This window comes from Anopheles arabiensis, chromosome 2 (assembly GCF_016920715.1).
Source record: "Anopheles arabiensis isolate DONGOLA chromosome 2, AaraD3, whole genome shotgun sequence".
NCBI lineage: Eukaryota > Metazoa > Arthropoda > Insecta > Diptera > Culicidae > Anopheles > Anopheles arabiensis.
This window is the reverse complement of record NC_053517.1, coordinates 32327935-32351707: the sequence shown is the minus strand read 5'-3', so window position 1 is coordinate 32351707 and position 23773 is coordinate 32327935. Positions and strand designations below refer to the sequence as shown.

Here is a 23773-nt window from a genome sequence, read left to right as displayed (position 1 = left end):
TCTCGAATGCCTGATTTGCTGCACTAAAGTGAGATCATCCTGCAGCTCCTTATTAAAACGACTTTAATTCAAACATCTTTCCAAGCATAAAAAAAATATCTCGCAGTGCCTATTGTTCGACTCGACATAGGTCAAGATTTGGGCGAACTCTAAAGGATGTCCATTCAACATCAGCTATACGCGGGAATTTACTAGTAAGGCCGCTGGCGGTGTCGCCATCACTTAGTTCTTTGTCTCGTTAATCCCTGGTTAAAGCTGTAACTTCACTAACATCTAGCCAATACCAACACTGGTTTATTGGAGGCCTGATTATTGGTGAAGGAGCACCAGATGAAGACCAGCTATTATGTTAGCACGATTTGTTGTGCATTTCATAGCCACTGTCAATTTGTATGCTTTTCGGAAACTAAACGCTACGAATGTTTGGTAAACAATGCTGCACATCATTTGCGATAAGCCTATTGCACAGCATGACCATTCTGTTTTGACTTATTACTATCAGACAGACGCCACTTTTGCTACACACATCGAAGCTTCCAAGCTTCCTTCGAGGTTTCAAGGCGGATGACCACACTAGGAAGATTTTCTTTGCGTAATTAACGACACAGAACACAAATCCGGTTGTTGTGTGTTTATGTAGGTGTATCTGTGCTATATAAACGGTTTTCTTCTCGGCTGGAAATTTGGAACTTCTTATACAACACGAATAGTTCACTTGTCGGCTGCCTCACCGCGTGCCATATCCTTCCTTCCAGTACACAATTCACTTCATCCACGGCTTCGATTCACAAAACAATAATATTTTACTGCAACTCACAGAACTACACACAAGCACCTTTCGCATCATTCGTTACATTACATCATACTGCAGTGTTGTATGGATTTGCTGTTAATTATTGGTGGCTGTGGTTCCGTTTCTGTTGTTAAACAGTACTGCTGCTGTTGCTGTTTCCTCTCTTGTCTCTCGTACACCGCCACACGGTGGAGAACGGATGTTGGAACTGTTGTTGGCCATGCGGCAGGATTAGATGGCGTCGATTGCGTCGCCCTCCTCCGACGAGCTGTAGTCGTCGCCGAACTCGATATCGTCGTCCATGTCGTTCTCGACGAACGTCACCGTTTCGTTGATGCGCACCGACTCCGGGAACTCGCCGTACGTCTTCAGATTTCGGGCCTCGTCCGGCGTATACTTAAGGATAACGTCCGCCTTCGAGTCCTGGTAGTCTCGCAGACCGATCAAGATGATGTCACCCTGGTTGATCCATACCTGTTTGTAAAATGTAAACACAGCAAAAGGAGACAGACACACACACACCAAGGCATGCAGGCAGCGTGCGATATTAGTGTTATTAGTTAATTGCGCGTTCGCCTCGTCACACACGTATGCAAGCGAGTTGGGTGGTGTGCATGGCTTGGTTGACCTGCATTTCACTATTCGCTTGTGTCATTGACGATGCGCAAAAATTGCTTTCCACTACTACCCCCCACAATCCCACCCCAAGCTACTTCCTAAAACTGGCAAAATTATGCTGACGGGTCGGGAATGTTCCCACAGTCGGGTATTACTCATCCCTTAAATAAAGGTCCAGTAGCAAGGCAACGATGCTTTCCACGCACTCTCGCACGATGCTCTTTGTCCCGTGAAGGCAGAGTAAGAGTGGGGGGGAAGAACGTACACACCACCAACCGTAAATGCACCTTGCAAAGGGCAGCAGCCCCTACCCCAACCACTGCTGCTTACCTTTTTCCGCAGCTTGCCACGGATGTGACAGAGCCGCTTCACACCGTCGAAGCACATCGCCTCCAGTCGGCCGTTGCCCAACATTTTCGTGACCTGTGCGTACTCCTGCTCATCCTCCTTGAAGATCAGTTCGCGCTTCTCCGACTCGTTCTCGTTCTTACCGCGACGACGGTTTTTACCTCCCTTTCCCTTGTTCTTCGGCATGGCTACCGAGCAATGTGGCTGGTGATTGCTTCACGCAAACGTACTGCTGAAACGAAATCGAGCACGGAAGGCGGGGATTTTCACACTGCTTTGCTACTGCGTGCGGGGCCGTGGAAAGTGCGGAAATATTGGCTTTCCACGGAAAAAGGGCGAAGAAACTAGTTACCAGAGTGCTGCCGTCACAGCGTGGATGACCGAAAAGAAACCTCGCTGATTCTTCTTCTTGTTTTGCAACTGTGCACACGGTCGGGTTGGTACGCGACCGAGCTCGTCGTGACATTCCACCATATTGAATGTGCGTTTGACGGTCCATGTGACGGGTGTTTAGAAAGAGGATAGGCAAGCAGTTTAGCAAGCAGAACGCATTTGCTACTTCAATATCGTTTTTTGACTATTTTTAACAAAATATTTTAAATTCGTTTTTAGTATTTAGCAGTTATTTCTAGCATTAAAAATTATCAGTTGTTGTTTATTGTCCAACCTGGTGGATACATTCATTTCCTTCGTCTGTCATCCTGTCAAATTTCGTGCAAGATTCATAGAAACACGATGTACACACCAAAACAGTTGCACAATTTTTATGATTTTGCCCACGAAAAAGAGAATTGTTACCCTTTCATTGTGTAAATATTTTTTCAACAGTATTTGTAAGCTGAAAACCACAATTCATCCGACAAATTGTTTGTACATTCAGCGCTATTCGAAATACACCCGACCCTGCAAACACCTTTGCACAGATGGTAGGCACACCACTACCATCTCACCTGCCATGATCGTCAACAAAGCGAGCTCGGAACAGATGTGCGATGGACGTGCGCGGCTGAAGTGTGGTAGTGTTTCGGTTTTCCAGCGAAACCCGTTTCTGGTTGCTGTGTTCCGCACCGTAGCGGATTGATTTTCCGACCCGCACTGCTGCCTCGCCGCTGCATCGTTGCGGGAAAAGGGGCCAAAATTCCTAAGACAGAACGACGGACTTTGAGAACAACGGCGGAACGCAGAAACTGCAGTGTATGCGAGTGTATGTGTGTGTGTGTACTGTGATGTCGAGCTAGACGGGGTCCCCCTATCGGTGGTGGATCCTGTGTGTTTGTGTTCCGTATATGTGCGATTTGCATTTGCGTCGTAAAAGATATGAACCGAATGACTTCACCGCACCATTACTGCCTTGTCCGTCGATTGCAGCCGTGTGGTGCTCACACATAGCGCCCATATGATAAAAAAGTGAACCAAGTGCTTCGAGAGCTGCTTAGACCCCCGCCCATTGCTGGTTGGTTGTGGTCATAGAAGGGGGGTTTTCCTCTAAACGAATCCTCCCCTGCAGCTGACGTTCCAATAATCGCATACGCTGCAGCGAGAAGACACCCGACTTCCGTGCTCGTATGCCTTTTCCACAGTGGTGGTGTAATAGTGTGTGTGTGTGTATGTGTATGACTGCGTTGGGGGAGCTAGGTCCGATATTCTGTGAAAACCTGTGTCCGAATCTTTTTTTCTCGACCTACCCCCTAACGCCCAAGTTCCGAGAATAGGTGAAAGAACGTTCGCCATTCCACCCTGCTGCTCCCCGTAGGGCTTGGGCTTCACGCAAGTGTGCGCGGTGAAGATGAAATCGTACTGCGTGCGTGTAGGTGACTGCCGTCGGACTTGCAAGTGGTGTAGTGTGTGCAGGCCCGTGTAGTTGCAACGCGCTGTGTGTCGCTTCCAATCCGCTTCGCACAAGCAAGGCTGTGTGTCGGGTGTGCATTTTACGACACGTTCTAGCTTCGTGTGTGGCGCCGTCGTTGGCTCGGGCAAGGGCCGCGGCCAGCAGGAAGATTGTTGGCGAAACATTTGGTTTTTTTTTATGGCTGTGAGTGCACATCATCCTAGCGTGCGCGTTAGCAACGGCAACGGAGAAAAGTGTTGGCCGAATGAAACGGTTGCTGCGATCCAGATGACACACCAGTTTGCTTGCTGGGTGCAGCCGTAGGGAACATTCCCGCACGCGTCAGTTTGGTCATACGTTAAAATAAGAGAACTCTTTAGCGGAAAGGCTTATCTAAAAATAAGCGTACGCAACACTACTGCGTGACGGTCAAAGAAGCAGTAGGAAGTAGCTTAGTCGAATGAACGGGGAGATTGGAGAAGGGGCTGGCGGTGGGGGTAGTGTTTCGGTCACTGCAGCCGCCACCACCAGCAACGGCGAGGATGATTACGTGCCACCGGACCTGTCTGTGGCTGCTGGTGGCTCCCCGACGCCGTTGGGATGTCCCTCGGAATGGATGGAGGGGAACCTGTTCGACACGACGATTCCATCGACTGTGGACAGCTTGCGAGACATCTTCGACACGGCCATACAGTCGAACGTGGACGCTGCGCCGGAAGTACCGGGTATATATGGTGGCTTCACACACTCCTACCCTTTCATCCAATAATGAAACTAATCACTGCTTTTCCCCTTCCTTTCCCACAGGGTCGAACGATGGAGATATCGAACCATCGCTGTTTGCTAGCGGGAGCAATTCGCTCGATTATGCACCGGCACCGTCCACCCCGATGCGCGTTGCCCGTCCCAATCGGGAGTTTTCCCACGCCGTGCCGGACATCTTTGGCGACGAGTGTCTGTACATGTGCGATCGCAGCGAACGGGGTGAAGGAGGAGGAGGAGGAAGAGGAGGAACCGTAACGGGAACCGGAACAGATGCAGCTAGATCCGGTGGTGGTGCAGCAGGGTCGTACTACCCGCTGCGCAGTTCCAACCCGAACGTATCGATCGCAGCGCCAGCACCGCCCTCCCCGATAATGCCCATCCCACCGGCCGCAGTATTTCCTTCGTCATCCGTGTCCAGCTCGTCCCGTACGCGGGTCCGCTACGACTATTCGAAGCACAATCACAGCGGATTCGGCTCGATGTATCGGCAGTTTCATCCGGGTGAGTCCGGAGCCACCTCGTCGTCGTCATCGTCGTCGAACAGCAGCAGCACGTTCGGCACACATGCGAGCCACGGAGGCCGCACCTTTGTCAATGATACCCCTGCGCCGACTCCAACGCAGCACCCGTATCAGGTGCACTACCGGCAGCAGCAGGGTAGCAGCTACACACCGTCCACGGGGTCGTTCGGGTACGCTACCAACGATCACGCCGACATGCCACCCAGATCCACCAGCAGCGAGGTGAGACGCGCTCGCAAACGGTTCCTCGACGATGACGCCGTTGCACAGCAGCAGCAGCAGCAGCACCATCCACCGGCACTGAGCAGCAACTGCTGGAATGGATACAGCAATGGGAGCTGTACGAGGGAGCGGCCGACTGAAGCAACGGTCCCGGTCCCGGCCCCACGCTCCGATTCGTCCGGCTGTGTGGGGGTAAAAATTGAACCAACAACCGTCCCGGAGCCGTGTACGTCAACGGGTGGTGGTGCAACGATTAAAACGGAACCACCGACGGAAGTTGCTAACGGAGCGTTTGGTTGTCGGACACCACCCACACCGACCCGGGATGAGCCACCGCTGCAAATGTTGGACGCAGTCAAACTCGAGCCCTATGAAGTGGGCATTAATGGTGGTGGTGGTGGTGGTGTCGTTGACGGTTCGACCACCAATGGAGGTGATGGTGGCATGCCGAGCGGATCCGGCATCAGCGCTGAATCGTCTCGCGTGTTTGGACGTGTTCAACAGCAACCCGATTTGCTGGCGCTCTCCTTAAGTCGGCCTACGATTAAACAGGAAACTGCCACTGATTCTAATGCTGCCGGCGGTAGTGGAGGTGGTGATGGGTGCTTTTGTCAGGAATGTTCCCGCACGCCACAACGACCTGATCGGGAGGAGCGAAACAGTCCACCGATTAAGCGTGAGTGTTGCTCGTGCTCTCCTGCATCAACACCGGCACCGGCAGCAGCAGCAATGGCACCCGCTCCTCCTTCAGTTCTACCTCCTTCATCTTCTGTCATCCAATCGACGGAATCCGTTTCGCTACCGGACACGAAACAGGGCATCGTGAAATTGGAACCGTCGGAGGAGCTGCCCGCTCATCCCGCACCGTCACCACAAGTTCCGTCCGGGTGTGCTAGTGAGAGTGCGCCTACAGTTAAGCAGGAAGTGGCGGCCACAACAACGGAATGTTGTAACAGTAGTGGAGCCGCCGCCCCTGTGGATGTAAAACCACCGCTGCCAAACGTTGAAATCGAACCGGAGCAGGCGGAGGATGCGAAGGTAACCCTTGACAACGACACACCGGTTACCATGGACAGCGGGGCAGCCGATGATACTGCCGGGCCCATCAACGCAGGACCCGTTGTGTCACAATCGTTCAGTTTGGTGTGCGCCCCAGACGCACCGGATGCTGGCGCCGGCAGTGGTACGTCACAATTGCAATCAACCATGTCCACCGAACCGTCCAAACCGGGGCCGAGCGGATTGAATCGGCCCAGGCGTGGCGAAGCAGCTGCTGGTCCGCTGTTTGTGCCGAGTCGCCTAAACAGGCGAAGAAATTGCATTCCGTTCTACAGCGACGACGATGACGACGATGATGATGACGATGAGGACGACGACGATACGGACGACGAAGGTGGTAACGACGGTGGCGGCGTTGGAGATAGTTATGGAGCGTACATCAAAACAGGCATGGAGGAGGACGTTATTCTCGTGGAGGATGACATTGGTGCGGTTGGCGAGAGCAAGACGGAGGGCGATTTTGCGATGGACCCGCTGGCAGTGGACAACACGCAAACGCAGGTTGCGTCGAGTTCGGTCTCCGTCGGGGCGGATGGAGCAACTCCGGCCGGCGAATCGCAAGCGCCGGCAGGCAACGACGAGCAAACGAACCCGTCCGACGCCACCCGTCGACTGTTCGGTTCGGAGGCGCTGGATCCCCATCCCGATCTGCAGCTCGATTGGATCACCGATTCGAGCAGCATCAGCATTAGCGATGACAACGATGACGTCATCATGATCGAGCGCATGACCGAAGCGAGTGGCAATAAAGCTCCGTACAGCAACACGGCGTCCGGTGTGGCCGGTACCGCGGCCGGTGGCGCCAGTGGGCATGGCGGAGATGGTGGCAGCAGCAGCAGCGGTGTGCTACGACGCCAGCGGCGCACCCGTAACCGCCACCCGTCCTCCCGGGCGGAACCAATCGATCTGACCAACGATTCGGACGATGACGACGACACCGATCTGGAGGTGGTGCGGTCCGCGCAGCACGCCGGCGGCAGTTCCGGCGTCCGTCCGAGCTGGGTGCAGGAACGCTCCGCCTGGTTGCGGCGGCTGCGCATGGAACGCGGCAGTACCTCTGTGATGCGCCGCTATCTCATTCACGCCCTCCAATACAAGCGCAGCCGGCGTGAGTTAGCCGCACCGTCCGATTTGCGCAGCTCGGGCACGGATCACCGGTCACCGCGCCCTGCAGCGTCCTCCGCGCACAAGCTGCTCAACACGCACTTTGTACGTACCGGCACACCGCCGGTAAGCAGCTCCTCCCGCTCGCGCCACCTCAATACACCGCCGTCCGGTGCGCACAACCCACGCACGTCCGCCGGTGGTTCCGGTCGACATGAGCGCCGGCTCGATGGGGTTCCATCGTCACTGGCGAGCGTACCGGACAGCCACAGCAGCTACTCGGCGGCGAGCGCGGCCAGACACGGGTACATCCGTCGGTGGCATTACCCGCGCCAGGAGGGTGCAGCACCGACGGACCTGGGGATGCGCCACTGCGGCTGTGTCCGCTGCCCGATGCTGGTCCGTAAGCTGAACGATCCGCACTACCTGCAGCCACATCCGAACGCTACGCATCATCTCCCGACGGAGGAGTGCGTGTACTGTCAGCGGCCGCAGGGAACGGACCATCAACTGCACACGCTGCAAACGATCACACCCTCGCCCATTCTATCTACCTCCTATTCGCCTGCCTCCCGAGCCCAGCAGCAGCAGCAGCAGCAGCGCCAGATGGACGGGACAGGCAACGTCGTGAGCGGTGGCAGCACTGGTCTTGCCATCGCACCGGATGTGGTCGATTTGGTGTCGAACGAGGAGGACATCATCGAGCAGCCGCCATACGGCAGTGGAGGACCGACGCACGGTACCGATCTGCCTGCTGCCGGGGCGGCTGGGTCCAGCTCGGCCGGTTCCGTGATTGACAACACATCGCTCGGCAGCTTCGCCGGCGGCTACGGCCACGGCCGGCCGCTGAACGTGCACTACTCGCCGAACAGCATGTGGCGCAACAGTGCCGGCGGACCGGCGAACCACCACCACCACCACCACCATGCCGGCTCGTCGCTGGTGATGGTGCGAAGGCGCGACCACGCCCCATCGTCCTTCCCGTCCCGCTCGGACAGTCCGATCGACTATTCCGGCTGTCATCCGCTGGGGAGCTGCCACGACCTGGACGCACCGGACGACCACCACCACCACCACCATCTGCCGTCGGAGCTGCTCGCCCCGACACCGCCGGTACAGCGCCGGACCAACGACCACAACAACAATGCAGCTGCTGCCAGCACCGCTGTGCCCGGAGGATCGAGAGCACCACCACCGCCTCCGCCTCCTCCACCACCACCACCACCACCATCACTGCCGCCGCCGACGGTCCTACCAGCACACGCGGTGGACGGGATCAGGTCGGGCGGCTTCGCGCACTACCACCATGCGCTCACCCAAGGCATTGGCAGCAGCGGCAGCAGCAGCAGCTGGGGCCCGTCCGCCTCGCTCGACGCACGCGTCCCCCTGCCGGCGATGTCGTCCGTGTCACCGCCCCCGCTCAACCTGGACCAAAGCCTCACCGCGCTCAGGCAGCGGGCGTCGCAGCTGCACCGCCGGCTTGAAACGGTCATCCAGCGGCGCCACCCGTACGCGCCGCACGAGTCGCTCTGGCTGCGGCAGCATCAGGCGGCGGAAGCGCAGCGCCGCATGATGTCCGTCGTGAATGGGGCCGGCGGTGGGGGAGGCGATGCCATGAACGGCGGGACCGCGACACCGCCCCTTCAGCATCGCTCCTCCCGGGTGGCCCCGATGACGAGCTACAGCGCGCGGGGCGCACACTACGACGGGATGTATCCGCTGGTGGCGGCCGTCGTTGTACCGGGAACCGCGGGAACTGCCGCGGGCAGCAGCAATGCCCACTCCACCACTTCCTCTTCCTCGGATCAGCAGCACCGGACACATCAGCAAGAAGTTCCTCCGGCTAGCTGCCCCCGCCACAACATTGTCCATCATCGGCATTTCCACGGCGCTGGCTCGTCCGCCACCAGTACCGCCGGTGCCACACGGGGTCAACCACCGCCACCGCCTCCGTCATCGATCCCGCCGTCCGCAACGGATAGCAGCGGCGCGGCAGGTGGCAGCGGTGGCGCCACCGGCAACGACGGCACCACCGACTACGTTCGCTTTCCGATCTCCGTGCGCACCAACACGATGTCACCGTACAATCGGTACTACGCGAGCCTGCACAACACGCATCCGCGCACGAACCCGGCCCCGTCGACCGACCAGGGGCTGAATCTGCGCGTGCATCGTCCGCTGCGGCGTGTTACCAGCGATGCAAACTATCTGTTCCGGTAAGTGATAGCTATTAATGGGCTTTTGGGCTATAGAACTAGAAAGTACTAAGTGTGTTCTAATCTTTCCCCCGCCCCCGACAGCCGCAACGATCATCAGCACGTCCATCATCACATGTACCATCACATACCGACGCAGGGCAACTTCCTCGGAAGCCATTCGGAAATCCAGTTCAGCATTGGGGTAAGTGGGCGTTGGTTTTGTGGCCGATGTAGGTGTGCAGATGTGTTCACAAAGGTTTTCGTTTTTCCCTATTTTTATACACTAACACACACACACACACACATGCAGTTCCGGCCCAGCTTGCTGTCCAGCTTGAATCGGTTCGTGCGTGTCATGGAAGACTCCTGCACCAGTCGGGGTGCCACGCAGGTAGGTGTTTTACGGTGGCGGCCGCCCATTGAAAGGGAGCTTCCCTAATAATGACCTACTTCCTTCCCTCTTACGCACAGGAAATGATCGAAACACACACGTTCCCGCACAAGTACAAACGGTTAAGGCGCGCCAGCGAGACGGACGAGGACAGCGAAAAGTGTACGATCTGTCTGTCGCAGTTCGAAATTGATAATGACGTTCGGTGAGTGCCGCTGCAGCGTGCAGTGTGCAGGTTTTGCGTGCCAGCAAAATGGCTCTAACATGTTTTCCCTTGCCCATTCCCAGCCGCCTCCCTTGTATGCACCTGTTCCACAAGGACTGTGTCGACCAGTGGCTGGTGACGAACAAGCACTGTCCGATCTGTCGCGTCGACATCGAGGTCAACTTCAACAAGGACTACAGCATTTGACAGCCGCGCACCAGCAGCAGCAGCAGCAGCAGCACGCCGGTGGATGGGCCGCGGCAGTACCACTACACCGCCGCACTGCCCCTGGTCGTAGCCCATCTGGACGAGACGACGCTCGATGGCGAGGGTGGCGATGGTACTGGTACGGAAGAGGCACCCACAACAGCTGTCGGTGAAGAGGAAGAAGAGGAGGAGGAGGGGGATGGTGAAGAAGAAGAAGAAGAAGAACAAGAGGATGAAGAAGAGGATGAAGAGGAAGAAGAATCGTTAGCAATGCCAACGAATGCGGATTGCTTTCTGCACTAGCTTCCTGCTGCAAGGCGCTTTTCCTAGCCTCAATGGCCCGTCGTCCCACATCACTCCGGAAACGGTACAAGGTTGGTGGTGTAGTGTAATCCTAGCGGGAATCGGAAGCAACAATCAGGCAATATCGTTATAATTTAGTTTCACGTGTAAAGGCAACGTAAATATTACCAGCCTCTAGTGTGATAAGTCATTGCTCATAAGGTGAACCAGAAGGGGAGTGGAAATACGTTTACAAACTACTAAAAACGTGCGCTGGTTATGTATGTGCACGTTCGAAATCGATCTCCACCACAACGGTGTTGGATGATACGACGCCGTATATGTGTTCGATTAGGTTTCGTTTTGTCTTGTCGTGAAAGCGCGCTGCCTTCAAAAGGGCAAAGTTTGGGTGTGCTAACACCGTCGATACGCAAGTAAGACATGTTGTAAAACAAGGAGCGAGTTAACTGAGGAACTGAGGAACTAAAGCGTCTTTAGGTGTTTTGTGTTGGCAAAATGTCGAAATGGGTTTTGTGCAGGATTTTATTTCTTTTCAAAAGATGCGGCCTAGTTTCGATCTTACTGTGCACGGTTTCGATTAACGTGTGGTATGTATGTTGAGGTAAAACAAAAACACATATTTCTAAAGCAAACGCAAGCAAAGATCGAATGATCGGCAATGAGTAATTAGTGTGAGAGGGGAGGGGCAGACAAAAAAAAAACAACACTAATACAATAACACTAAGCCAACAGCAACCTTCCTTGGACTGTGAAACAACAAGATATGATACAATAAACAGTAGTAATTATTAAGTGTTTTGCTCAAAAGCAACTCAGCCATGTTGCTGTTCAGCTACTGTTACGAATACATCCCGAAAAGGAGGGCAAAAAAGACACATTACATTCAGACGATCGCCGACCTGAGAGAGCCTGCCTCTTTCCTGACTATACAGTGACTGCAGCAACTCATCGTGGCCCATCATTCATTTGGAGCACTGCTGGAAAAAGAATTGAATTTAAATGCAAATGATAATGAAATGTAACAAAGCGACGGTAGGTCGTAGTCGCAAACACACGCTGTTTTTGTTATACCGATAGAGGGAATTTAAATTTATTATTCACTTATTCGTAATTCGCTTAATGCACCTAGGGCCACCGAAGCTGTGGCTGTTGTAGAGAAGTAGCTGTGTATTATTATAGTAGTAATGGTGTACAACACTGTCGTCTGCTTGTTCTAAAACTGCTTTTCCCTTTTCTGCTCAAAATTCCGCGACAAAAAAAAACTATGCATGTGTTCCACGTGTCGTGGTACCTACTAGAAGCATAATGTGTTGCTTATTGTTCGTACCTGCTATTCCCTTCCTGTTTTGTCATACATTAAAAAAAATATATATAGTTATCGTCACTATTACATCTATGCTTACTCTGGACATGGTGGTAAAAGGAATAGCAAAACAAAAAGAAACGCGATACAATACACGCGCAATGGGATCACGCGAGCGTACGCATATCGTACAAGACGAGAGCGCGCAAGAAGAAACTATGCATTGCGCGCCTGCTTGCGTGTGTGTTGTTGGTTGGGTGGTTGGTGTGGGGCCGAAAGAAACGGTTGCTTTGAACCACTAAAACAAAGGCGGCTATGTATGGGGTGGGTGTGCTGTGCCGTGGGTTTTAAATTAACTAACATTAACGCACAGCATACAAACGTTGTCCTAATCGATCTTGTGGCTGTGTGCGTGAGTGAGACACTTGCGACATACTCCGCGCGGTACACATATGGTTGACGTTAATTACATTTTTTCCAACACACTCACACACACACACTTTGCACCCTTCGGCAAAACTTGGGACACATATGCAATCCTCGCATTCCGAATAGAAACATTTGCACACACACACACACACACACTGAAGAGACATATTCACAGGAGATACGTGGAGAGTACAAGTTGCTATGGCAGCGAGGTGCCAACTATGCGTGCGTGTGAGACAAAGAGGGACAGTCGGGGGGGATAAGGTGAACGTCACTATTTATGCTTTCCTACATACACTTATCAAGCAATCTAGTTCCCCCTCCCCCCGTTTTGCGCCCCAAACTAACTAACTCTAATCAAAAGATTCATTCCTTTCGTCTGTGCTGCTAACGCAGTGTTTTTAGTCATTTTCTGTACACAATCTGTATGTGTGTGTGTGTTTATGTCTGTGTGTTCTAATAATTCTTTCCTGCGATCGCTTCCTCTCCCACTCCCTCTTTTTCTCTTCAGCTGCCGCGCCGGCGGGCAGACCGTGATGCTGCTGCCCCCGATGCCGTCGTCCCCTCGCTTGCCGCTCGTCCGCCACCACCGCGCGCCCGACCTCGCACGGCCACGGCACGACTGCTGATCGCGGGCTGGCTGTTTCCCTCCTGCTGTTGCTGCCGCTTCCGGTGGAGGATGTTCCTACGGAGTTATGATGGTGGCGGTGCTGGCGGACCACCGACTGGCCCTTCACCGGCAGCTCCACTGTCCTGTTGATGCTGCTGCTGCTGCTGTTCACTTGCACCGGTCGCCGCCGGTGTCGTGTCCGGAGCCGTCGCTGGTGCTGCCGGCTGCTCTCCCGGCCCGTCCGACGATGGAGACGGATTGGTGGCGGTGGTCGCCATTGCCGTGACCGGTTGCATTCCTCCTTCTCCCGTCGTTTGCGCTGCTGGTGCTGGGGGCAGGGGTTCGGTAGGAGCCGGTGCCGCCACTGGCGCTGCCGGGGGTTGCTGCTGCTGCTGCTGGTCTGCCGACGGCTGGTGCGATCCAGGGCCAGAGGGGGGCGCCCCCAACGGGGGAATTCCGACGGTTCCGGGAGGTGCTGGTACTGCACCCGCCGCCGCTGGGTCGCTGTGTGGCGAGGGAGGCGGAATAGCCGCCCCGGATGGTGCAGCCGGTCCGCCCGTGGGCATTATACTATTTGGCGTAATGCCGTCGGTAGGATTCGTAGAGGGCGGCTGGGTAGAGCTGGGGGTGGATGAAGTAGGAGGGGGGATACCGTTGGACGCTGGCATGCCGGCCGGCGGTGCTTGGCTGGCCGATGGTGGTAAGGATGCTGTCGCCGGCAGTGCTGATGGTGCCGCTGTTGCTGCTGCTGCTGCCGCCTGAACCGGGTTGTTGGTTGCATGAACTGGTCCAGGCGCTCCCGGGCCCATCCCCGGGCCACCAGCGGTAGATGGCGGCTTTGGCGGATCTGGAAGGAGAACGGCGACAGGGGAAAAAAGGGAAGAGAGAGAGCAAAGAAATTGGGAGCGCAATGTTAGTGCGGTGCTTCTACCGTGCTGGTGGTACTGTGCGCATGGGTTTGAATATCGGACTCACTAGCTCCCGGATTGGTGGTGGCGCCGGCCAGATGCGGTGGCTGCTGCTGCTGCGACGGATGCACATTCGAGTGGGTCGCCGGTACGGTGGAGGCGGCCGAAGCTGGCCCCGCCGGGCCATGTGGTGGCTGCTGTTGCTGCTGCTGCTGTTGCTGTGCTTGCGCCTGTGCCTGCGCTTGGGCCTGTGCCTGCGCTTGCGCTTGTGCCTGCTGCTGCTGCCATTGGCCCTGCTCCATCTGGAAGCGCTGGTGGGCTTGCTGGCGCGCCCGGAACTCGGCCGCCTTCAGCTGCTCCAGGTGGAACTGCTGGCGCTCCTGTATCAGCTGCTGCCGCTGATACTCCAGCCCCTCCCGTTCGCGCTCCATCGTCGTCTCCAGCTCCTCGAAGTGGCGCAACTTTATCTCGAGCTTTTTCATCTGCGTCTCGACGAGCAGCGCTACCAAGCTCTTGATCTTGCGCTCCTCGACCGCGGCCAGATGCTTCGCCTTCACTGCGGCAGCGGCAAGGGCAGCCGCTGCTGCCGCCTGCAGATTGCCCTCGTTGAACAGCTTCGGATCGGTGGAGCCGCCGTTCTCCTTTGCCGCGCCATCCGTGCCTGTTGACGCGGGTGTACCAGCATCTTTACCATCCTTGCCATCCTTTTCCTTCTGGGCGTCTGGGGAGGCGGTCGGGGCGTCGCTGGCCGCTCCTGGCGGTTTGCCGGCGTTTGCATCGCCCGCTGGCGTCGCTGTAGTAGCATCGGAATCAGGCGATTTAGTAGCAGTGGTTGTCTCATCGGAAGATTTTTCTTTTTCTAAAGCATTACCATTCAGTTTCAGAACATTTTTTTTGTCATACGTTAATGAACCAAAACGGAACAGAGAACGAAAGAGAGAGAGAAAGAGAGAGAAAGAGGAAGATAAAGAGCAAAAAGAAGGAGAAAGGATGTTGCATGCAAATGCCGATGGGAGAGGAGGATAGAAAAGCAGTAAGTATTAAAATACTAACACAAACACGTCTTGCCACGTACGATCTAAGCAGCACTAGCCCGATTTGGTTGCACGATGCTACTAGCCTACTAGATTGAACCGATTGCAACTTACCGGCGGCATCATCCTTCTTCGAAACATCCTTCATCTCCACGTCGCCAGCTGGCGGGGTCGGAGTGGCAGGGGTCGACGCAGCGGCCGCTGCCCCGGAACCGCCTGCAGCAGCGGACGTTGCCGAGGACGCTCCACCGCTTGCCGGTGTTTTGCCGTCCGCCGACTCGTCCTCCTTGTCCTTTTCGGCGCCCGTGCCAGCAATACCGCTGCTTGCCAGGCCCGCATTCGGATCGAACTTGCCACCGAAGCTCGATTTCTCCACGTTCTTCAGGTGTGCGTCCATCATGGAAGCGGGCACCTCATCCTGAAACACACAAAACCAAAGAGCCGTATTATTGCTTTGCCGCTGGTCAAGGTGGCAATTTGGCGCTCCGGTTTTACCTTGATTGCGGCAAACTCTTCCATCGCCGCCTTGGCCGCGCTGGCCGCGATACGCGGGTCGACCACCGAGGCCAAAAACGCCACGGTCGACATGATCGGATTGCCCGCCTTGCTGAACGGGATCGGCTGGTACGAGAGCGGACCGAGGAACGTGTTGTCATCCTCCAGGTACGGATCCTCGATCGGCAGCCGCAGAAAGTGCAGGATGCACTCGTCCTGCGTGCGCGACCCGACGTGCTCGCACACCTTGTTCCAATCGTCCTTGTACATCTCCAGCCCCTCGAGCAGCAGCAGCGTCTCCTGCTCCGTCCACTCGCGCGTCATGCTGGCCGCCGTCTTGTTGCGCATCGCGGCCGGTTTCTTCGCGTACTGGTCCAACCGCAGGCCGAACTGGCCGTTCGGGTCGGCCGTTGGCACGAGACCCTGCTCCACCTTGATGCCGTCCGGGCCGATCAGTGGCGCGGCACCACCATTGGCGCCCGCCGCCGCCGCCACCGCACCCGGTGCCAGCTCGTCCTTCTTGTCGCCCAGCACGGCCCCCTTCTTGTCCAGGTCGAGCAAGTTCTTCGCCGCGGACGGTTGTGCCGTCTTGGGCGGATTGATCGGCTGCAGCCCGGACGGCGTGTCGCTCAGCACGTGGAAGTGGGAGGTCGGCGGTGGGCCCATCGGCGTCGGCCGGGAATCGGCATCGATCTGATAGTTGATCAGGCCCCACTGCTCGAGGAACGCGTGCACGCGCATGATCGCGCACACGTCGCCGGCCAGATTGCGGCGGCAGGCCGTGCTGGTCAGATACTCGGTCGGATTGAGCCGGTACGTGTCGATCATGAAGTTCCGGTAGGCCATGTAAATTTCGGGCGTCTTCGACTTGTTCTTCCCGTTGAAGAACTCGGGCAGGGCGCGCTTCTCCACCACGTGGATGGAGTTGTAGTCGAACCAGGCCGAGTAGGACGGCACGATGATGTGGTGCGTCTGTTCCGTCACGTTGTCCTCCAGATCGTCCTTGCTGCCGGTCGGGAAGTCCTGCGTGTTGCTGCTGTCGCTCGTCTTGCCCGCCTGGCTGTCGTCGCCACCGCCCACGCCCGCTCCGGATCCGCCGCTGCCACCGCCACCGCCCGCACCACTGCCACCAGCGCCGCCCGCATTCATGCCCATCTCGTCGTCCAGATCGGTCACGGTGGCGTACTTCATCGGCATCATGTCCGGGTCGCGCTTGGGCTGCGGCGTAGCCGGGCCCGACGCGCCCGAGCTGCTCATGTTCGGCTTCACCTCGGTAATGTTCGTTTCCGGCGCCGGATCCTCCATGTCCTTGGTGAGATCCTCCGACTCTTCGTCGTCCGCGCGCGGCTTCTTCTGGAAGGAGGAGGCAGCGGACGAAGCGGCCGGCGAACGGTAGCTCTTCCGCTTGCCACCCTTGCCGGCAGCCGGCGAGGGCGACCGTTTGCGCTTCGAGTTGACCACCTTGGGCGTCTTCTTAACCTTATCTTCCGAGCCGGCTCCACCGCCACCGCCGCCGGCCACGCTCGAGATCAAATCCTCGACGCCGAGCCGGTGCGGGTGCACCTTCTTGCGTCCCCCCTCGTCCACCTCGTAGTCCTCCTCCGACATCCACTCGTTGTACTCGTCCAGATCGATCACCCACGAGGCGGACACGCGCCAGCGCTCGGCCGGCGACGGCGGACTCTCCGGGATGTTGTCGGGCAGGTCGAACGAATTCGGCACCCAAGTGTCGTACGACTCCGGGAAGTAGTACCAGTGGATCATCACGTGCTTATCGCGCCGGAACGTGGGCCGCGCGTAATCCTCCGGCAGCGGATCAATCACCGGATAGATGATGTGCGTGGCCTCCTCCTCATCGGCCGTTATTTCGCCCTGATGGTTCGTCACGATGTCGGTGATTTTGTTCGCCGTCGCACGGTCCACCTCCGGGCGGATGTACACGATCGGCAGGCGCATGCATTCCGCCTCGATCAGTGCCGTCTCGATGTCCAGCACCATCTGCCCGATCGGGTCCTTGCGCATCGGGTTTTTGTTCACGGTGAAATCGAACTTGCGCCAGCGCTGCTCCGCCTTGTAGCGGTACATAGTGGAAAGTATGTGGCAGAGGGCACCGCCCGGTTTGAAATCCATGAAGCATCGTATCTACGGAAGCGGAAAGAGTGAACGAGATAGAAGGTCACCATGCTGTGTTGTTTGTAAGTGAAACAAGGATCCAAAGACGGTCCACTCCACTTACCGGCAAACGCGTTGTTGGTGGATCTTGAGAGTTTTTCCCAAGCTTCGCTTCCTGATACTGAATGAATTGTATAATTAAATGGGCCAAAGATTCCTTTGTCGGTGGATCTGGTGCAAGAAACTAATATAAATGGAAAAGCATTAATAATTATTAAAAACCATAATTAGTCACAAAACTATCATTAATAATTATTAAAAACATTTCAACAAAAACAACAACAACACTGTACTGAACCGCAAGGGTTTGAATGTTTGCGATGCTAAGGGTTAACTGCCCCTTGACAGCTTGTGTTACCCAAGCCTGCTGCGAACCCGGTATTCTTGCCCCTTCCACCTACCTCCACCTACATCCCTCCACAAACTAACGACCCTTTTTGCAATGAAATATCGCCCGTTTTGCACTTTGCGGCCACATTTTTCTGCTCCCATCGAATGAATCGCTCCCTTGGCACGCCGCATTAACCAAGCACATCAGTAGCAACACAGGCGCAAAAAGCGCAAATTACTTGCCACAACTGCAGCACCCGCGCGCCGTACATTTTCAACACACAAAATGGCTCACCTCACTGGACACAATACACAGCGAACAAAAAAAACCCTTACCTTCTTGAAGTGTTTCTGCAACCACAGCCGCACCGTTTCGAAGTTCTGCAGTGTTTCCGGCGCGGTAAAGAATTCGGCATTAGGATTTCCATCCTTTTTCGGCCCCAGAGACACCATTTCCATGGGGTTTTCCAGCGACTGGGTCAGTACGCTGTTTACTACGTTGGTGATGATGGGGACCGCTTCTTTGCTGTACCCTGCCCTGCACGACGATGACGCTCGTAGCTGACGAACACTGCACGACGATTATTAGCGAATGGTAATATGCCCGCCCCGCGTACAATCACTTTTTATCGGACGTCTGATAACGCACGCGATACAAAAACATGTAAAAATGCTGCACAACAACACGATTGAACTAGAAATTGTTCGCTTTTCCTGCGGACTGAGGCGTTTTTCTTCGAGGTTTTTTGCCCATTCGTTCCGATGTTCGTGATGAAAGGTGACAGGACGCCAAAATTTCAGTGCAGTGGAACGAATGTCGACATTGTCTGACAGCCCTGACGCTGGATGGGCTGTGGAAAATAAAAATAGAGAGTGTTCGACCCAATATGCACCAAGCAGTACGAGCAACAGCAGGTAAATAATAGTTTTCACTAACTCACATAAATTACTTTAGTGTTGTTCGTTTCTATAAAAGGAAAAAAAATCGTCAATAAAATGAAAGTCGACAAATATTGTATTTGAAATATTTCAAGTCGACGAAGGAGGAAATTTTTCAACAGGCGCAATATTTCACCACTTTTTAAAGGAACATGTGAAAGTTCCGTTGCGGAATTGTACCTCAAACGACTCTCGAGTAAAGTGCTGTGAATCGGATAAATTAGAGCCCCCTTTCAAAGGTGAAAAGGAAAGTTAAATATTAGAATCCGCAAAGACGGTGCCAAAACTACACCGTGTCAACACAACCCAGCTAAAAGCAATGCATGCAAGCAAACAAACACAACGCACCAAAAAAGCTTTTCTTCAACATTTGTGTATTTGGGAGTTTTTTTTTGTGTCACTTGCACCTGGCCTCTCGACTTTAACTACTAACACAAACCTTTTCTTTCCATTTTTGTTTTGGGGTAAAAATATGTTATTTTTATGGACTTTTTTTTCCTCAAATTGTCACTACTAGAGCCACAACACTCCGTAACATAAAGAGGAGAGTGTGCTGCTGCGCGGCTTCTGCGTTGGAATTCTATGCTTCAATGCTATCATTTGTTTATATACCCTCTTTCTTTCCCTCTCTTACTTTTTTGTTATCAGTTAGCGAGTGCGCATTTTGTTGTATATCAAATGTTTACATTTCTCAGGTCGCCCTACAGGCATTTTAACATTGTTTGTTTGTTTCTTTGTTTTTTGTTGTTTTATCATATTTTTTTCTTCTATTTTACCATTTAATTTGTGTGATCATTTTGTCATTTCATTTCCACTATTATTATGTATATAATGCATCTCTCACTTGCTCGTTCATGTTTGTTTGTTTGTTTGTGTGTCTGTGTATACAACATTCCAGTTTGTTTGTTTATTTGTTTGTTTGCATCGTGAGTTAGAGAAGAGGAAAACTTCAGAAATTCGTTCGTTTTTGTTTATGTTAGCACATCATCATCATCATCATCATCATTATCAGAGCATCGTCGCCCGTTTGTTGAGTCTCTTTGTGTATGGGTGTGCGTGTGTGGCCACGGTGGCTTCCATCAAACCTACTTTTCTAACACACAACATATACCCCCCATCCGTCCCCACCCCGTCCACACATTGCGCGGAACGAGTAGAGAAGAGTATAATTGTAAATGTGATTTGCCTAATTTTTCCGAACGTTGCTTAATGTATGGGATAGGGGATAGGAGGATGGGGCGTGAATGATGGGATTAGCAGAATGATGATGTAGACTTGTGCTGGGTGCTGGGAGTGTTTGTTTGGCTAATATGCGGATTTCGCCCCCCGCACCACACACATTCTCGTTCAACAAATGTACCATCGTATTATCGTATATGTTCAACCGCTCTGGCCCATGCTCTGTCGCTAGATAGTAATTATGCTTTCTACTATAAATCAATCATATACAATATGATAATTCTTTTCACAATGCAGCTTCATTTTGTGGTGTGTCCTTCTTATATCCTAATTGCACAACTACTGAAGGGGGGGTGGTTGCTAGTAGCTCACTCGTTTACTAGATTTACTTTTGCTGTGTGGTTTGTTTCCGCATCGTTCCGCTAATAGCCAAATGGCGGTTTACCTCTACACACACAGACACACACACTTTACACATATCATTCATTATCCTGTATTTTTTCTTCTTGATGTGTCAATAATGCATACTACACAATGCAGGGGCACACAATCACGCGCATTTGTGTTTGTTGCTGCTCCCCCTTTTTCAGCCTGTTTCCTTTTTTCCACCAATACATTCACACTTTGCAATTTCATTTGCTTCTGTGGCTTTACTTTATCTCAATTGAATTTAAAAACAGAATAGATAAAACAAACGTGCAGTTCCTCCTGCCGCCAGCCACTTCTTTCGCTCATAACAAGCCTTTGTCTATCTGTGTCCTGTGTGGTCATAATTTCTCTTCTATCGATCTTACGCTACTAATTAAAAAGAAACAAACGTGCAACACAGCAGTGCACGCGTCGTGTTGTGTGTGTTTATCAATAAACCCGGAGAGTGAAAAACACATGTTCCATTTTCCTCCGTATGGCCCACCAAAAAGCGTGTCGGATTGTGTTTGTGTGTGCGGGTGCGTGTGTGTGTGTGTTTTTTTTATCTTTAACATTATATCTTTATGTTTGCACTTTTATGTAAAAACGTGAGCGCATTCTAACTGAGGGTAGGCAGCCATTTCCGCTGTTGTCAATATTAAGCAAAATGGTTTGAAAGTAAAGAGACAACGAAAGAGTAGCAACACAAAAGAGAACAGAGAAAAAAGGAACAAAGGAACTAACAAGTCACAAGCGCAATGCGAAACTAATACGAAAAAGTATAACCAGAACCAGAAGGTATCGATAAAATCGATCAAATTTGGATGGAATAATTTAGTTCATTGTGTAAACAAATACGTTTGTACTCTTTCTGTATGGTTGGTTTGATGAAACCCGAAAAGTAATAAATCATAGAAATGTAACTTACAAAAAAAAACATTTCTCCTTCCTCTGGTCGCTTTTCACGCCCTCTATACAGCGTTTCCTGCTTATCTTACTTGTTTTCTTCTTACAGTGCCTGGTATCAATTCATCAAAGGCAAAATACCTCGGTTACAAAAGTGCACACACGTACGCCATTTCCTCTAATTTGATTATCAAAAACACACATACACACAGGACGAACTGACGGAAAAGCTGCGCTCCATATATTTACTATATTTCAGCAAATTTCACTACGATCAGTATATTTGTTGTACTTTTGCTTGTTAAACACCCACAAACAAACAATGTGTGATATACCAATTGTGTGAAAACAATGGAAACAATAATGGCGGCCCCTTTTTTTTAGGGTTGTTCTGTTTCTGTCATCCAATTCATTAATACAAATACCACATACTTTTGTTGCTGTTTCTAATCAAGTTCATTCAATGGAGGGGGGAAAAGACGCTAAAAGGGATCCAAACACACACAAACACTCACACACATCCCATGTGTTCCCGTGATGTCCAGTATATTACAAACACGCGACCACGTTCACCCTCTTTCGGTTGCTGTTAGCAACCAGATGTGTCGTGCACGCTTGCACTGATATCATATATTGCTCCATAGCCCTCACTGTGTATATCTCTTTCGTTTCTACCTTCCCCGACATCTTTTTCTTCTCAACTTAAGATAATAATCGGGAGAAAATAACTTCTTTTTATAGAACGCGTTTGCTCTTTCTCTATTACCTTTTTGATAAGGATTTACTAAAACTAAAATCACCGGATAGATCCTCCCGCGCGCTGGCTTGGCTGACTGTCTTCCCCGTCTACACGAAAAGTGTGTACGTGGTTTACGACGATTTGTGAGTACTTTCGTTTCATTCCTTTGCTTTCGTTCAATTGAACAGCTTGCTTCAAGTTACTCGTAATCAATTATAGAAACATGATTGCTACTTGTCATTTTGGATGATATACTTTCTTTAATGTACGGCATAGCATATTGTTGCAATTGTTTTCTATAATCCGCTTTACACATCTACTACATCACATTCGGTGTGGCGTAATACACACGCGCGCACGCACACAACTTCTTCACAGAAAGTAAATTTACACAATCAACATCATCATCATCATCACGATCTTGCTGCTTGCTTTGTACACTTTTGCCCACCGCGCACTGTGAACAATCACACATCAAGTGCGAATGTTGCTGCCAGCTGCGGCGTCGTAAGCATAGACTATAAAGAATAAACGAAAACAATAAACTGGAGTCCTCTCTAAACAAACAAGAGCTAATAAGGAATCTGCTTGTTCCACAAAACTGTCCCTACAAGGGAGCAGTGCATACGAACAGACACATTCAGTTGCAACATCTTGCGTGCGTGCGCTTTACTTCTCTCTTTACACATCAATCTGCAGCTCTTAGCCAAGGATACAAATAAGAAACGACGTACTTAAGCAGCTCCCTAACATAAAGCTATTGTATGCGTGTGTGCGAATGTGTGTTTTGTAGATGATTTGTTTGCAGTACGAAAAACAGAAGAAGAAGAACAAAACATAGCGATAAATGTTTGCTTTCGCCCCAGTTGTATGTAACTGCGATCTGTCGTACGTATGATGAGGTCCTATGCTGTATAACGCAACTATATAGCAGGAGGAATGGCGACACTATTATTGCTGTAAGGATGATTATATTAATTGGGGGCTATTGTAGAGCGTTATTGTATTGGCATTGATTGCGGGAAAAAGAGTGTTATTGTTTTTGTATATAGTTAAGAAGAAGTTTGCTACTCGGATATGAAGTTTTACTTCATCGTTTGCGATCTAAATCGTTTTTTTTCTCGTTTCTTAAAGTTCGTAACCAACCAACCAACTTGCTTTGCTGCTTTTGCTATAATATAACTCTGGCAATTCATTAATCGCTAAACGGAAGAACATTTTTGTCCGCGCTCAAACCATGCTTTGCCGTTTGGAAAGTGAAGGTTGTATGCGCAAGAACACGAAACAAAACGCAAATGTGTGGTGAGCGCGCTGGCATCTCTTTACACACAATATTACTTCGTTCACTTTTAGCAGCTTAAATTTTTACCACCTACCACTATCACCTTTCCTTCGCTTCCCGTCGCTTTGTTGCATCATTCCCGCTAATTTGTAATTGATGATTTGTATTTTGATGATATCGTGTATTCGTGCTTACTATTTGTCATCCCATTCGTAACGCGAGGAAACCAGCTCGTCAGCTATTTTTCTGGGCTCTTACCTTTAACTGTTAAACTGTTAAAGCCTATCGTCCGACACACTATCGAGTAGAGTTAGTTGATGCTGTGTTCCTGTTGCTGCTGTTGATGATGAAGCTGTGTCTGTTGAGTATGCTGCTGCTGCTGCTGCTGCTGATGCAACAACGAATGTTGCTGGTTGCTATCGGACTGACCTAAAACACCACAAAAGCAGGGTAAAACTGTTGCCGTTTCGAGCGGTA

At 52.2% G+C, this 23773-nt stretch overlaps 4 protein-coding genes across 11 annotated transcripts in view; 1 reads left to right on the top strand and 3 right to left on the bottom strand.

Annotated features, from left to right (window-relative positions):
- Window positions 1–616: 616 nt before the first annotated feature.
- Window positions 617–2245, bottom strand: LOC120893986 (eukaryotic translation initiation factor 1A, X-chromosomal). 2 transcript variants are annotated; one of them, XM_040296264.1, is made up of 3 exons: window positions 2112–2245; window positions 1742–1988; window positions 617–1267 (listed from the first exon to the last, which is right to left on the bottom strand). In XM_040296264.1, the coding sequence occupies exons 2-3, from the start codon at window positions 1943–1945 to the stop codon at window positions 1025–1027; spliced, it is 447 nt and encodes a 148-aa protein (XP_040152198.1). In that variant the 5' UTR covers window positions 1946–1988; window positions 2112–2245; the 3' UTR covers window positions 617–1024. The 2 variants fall into 2 exon arrangements, with proteins under 2 accessions (XP_040152198.1, XP_040152197.1); XM_040296263.1 differs by having other exon boundaries at window positions 1742–1991; window positions 2112–2243.
- Window positions 617–23773, bottom strand: part of LOC120893979 (protein capicua homolog) — an 80783-nt gene continuing 57626 nt past the window's right edge. For 6 of the 7 annotated variants that reach the window (XM_040296246.1, XM_040296251.1, XM_040296250.1 and 3 more), the window contains exon 18: window positions 19140–23725. In XM_040296246.1, the coding sequence (XP_040152180.1) occupies window positions 23607–23725 (119 nt within the window). In that variant the 3' untranslated portion in view covers window positions 19140–23606. Of the gene's footprint in view, window positions 937–12642; window positions 12651–19139; window positions 23726–23773 lie in introns of those variants that run through there. The other variant, XM_040296252.1, reaches the window with a different exon arrangement.
- Window positions 2620–11373, top strand: LOC120893981. Its single transcript, XM_040296254.1, has 6 exons — window positions 2620–4312; window positions 4395–9474; window positions 9559–9658; window positions 9767–9847; window positions 9928–10052; window positions 10136–11373. The coding sequence occupies exons 1-6, from the start codon at window positions 4048–4050 to the stop codon at window positions 10257–10259; spliced, it is 5775 nt and encodes a 1924-aa protein (XP_040152188.1). The 5' UTR covers window positions 2620–4047; the 3' UTR covers window positions 10260–11373.
- LOC120893982 (SWI/SNF complex subunit SMARCC2-like) lies at window positions 13357–18633 on the bottom strand. The gene is given in 7 exon segments (XM_040296255.1): window positions 13357–13751; window positions 13880–13997; window positions 13999–14671; window positions 14961–15264; window positions 15342–17483; window positions 17578–17697; window positions 18180–18633. Coding segments are annotated over 7 exon segments (3762 nt in total). The 5' UTR covers window positions 18303–18633; the 3' UTR covers window positions 13357–13469.

Excerpts from the sequence above, each read along its gene's own strand:
- LOC120893986 (XM_040296264.1), bottom strand. The coding sequence starts at position 1,945 with ATGCCGAAGAACAAGGGAAAGGGAGGTAAAAACCGTCGTCGCGGTAAG. Across the intron at positions 1,268-1,741 it reads GTGGCAAGCTGCGGAAAAAG|GTATGGATCAACCAGGGTGA; the intron begins GTAAGCAGCAGT and ends TTTTACAAACAG.
- LOC120893981 (XM_040296254.1), top strand. The coding sequence starts at position 4,048 with ATGAACGGGGAGATTGGAGAAGGGGCTGGCGGTGGGGGTAGTGTTTCG. Across the intron at positions 9,475-9,558 it reads GATGCAAACTATCTGTTCCG|CCGCAACGATCATCAGCACG; the intron begins GTAAGTGATAGC and ends CGCCCCCGACAG. Across the intron at positions 9,659-9,766 it reads AAATCCAGTTCAGCATTGGG|TTCCGGCCCAGCTTGCTGTC; the intron begins GTAAGTGGGCGT and ends ACACACATGCAG.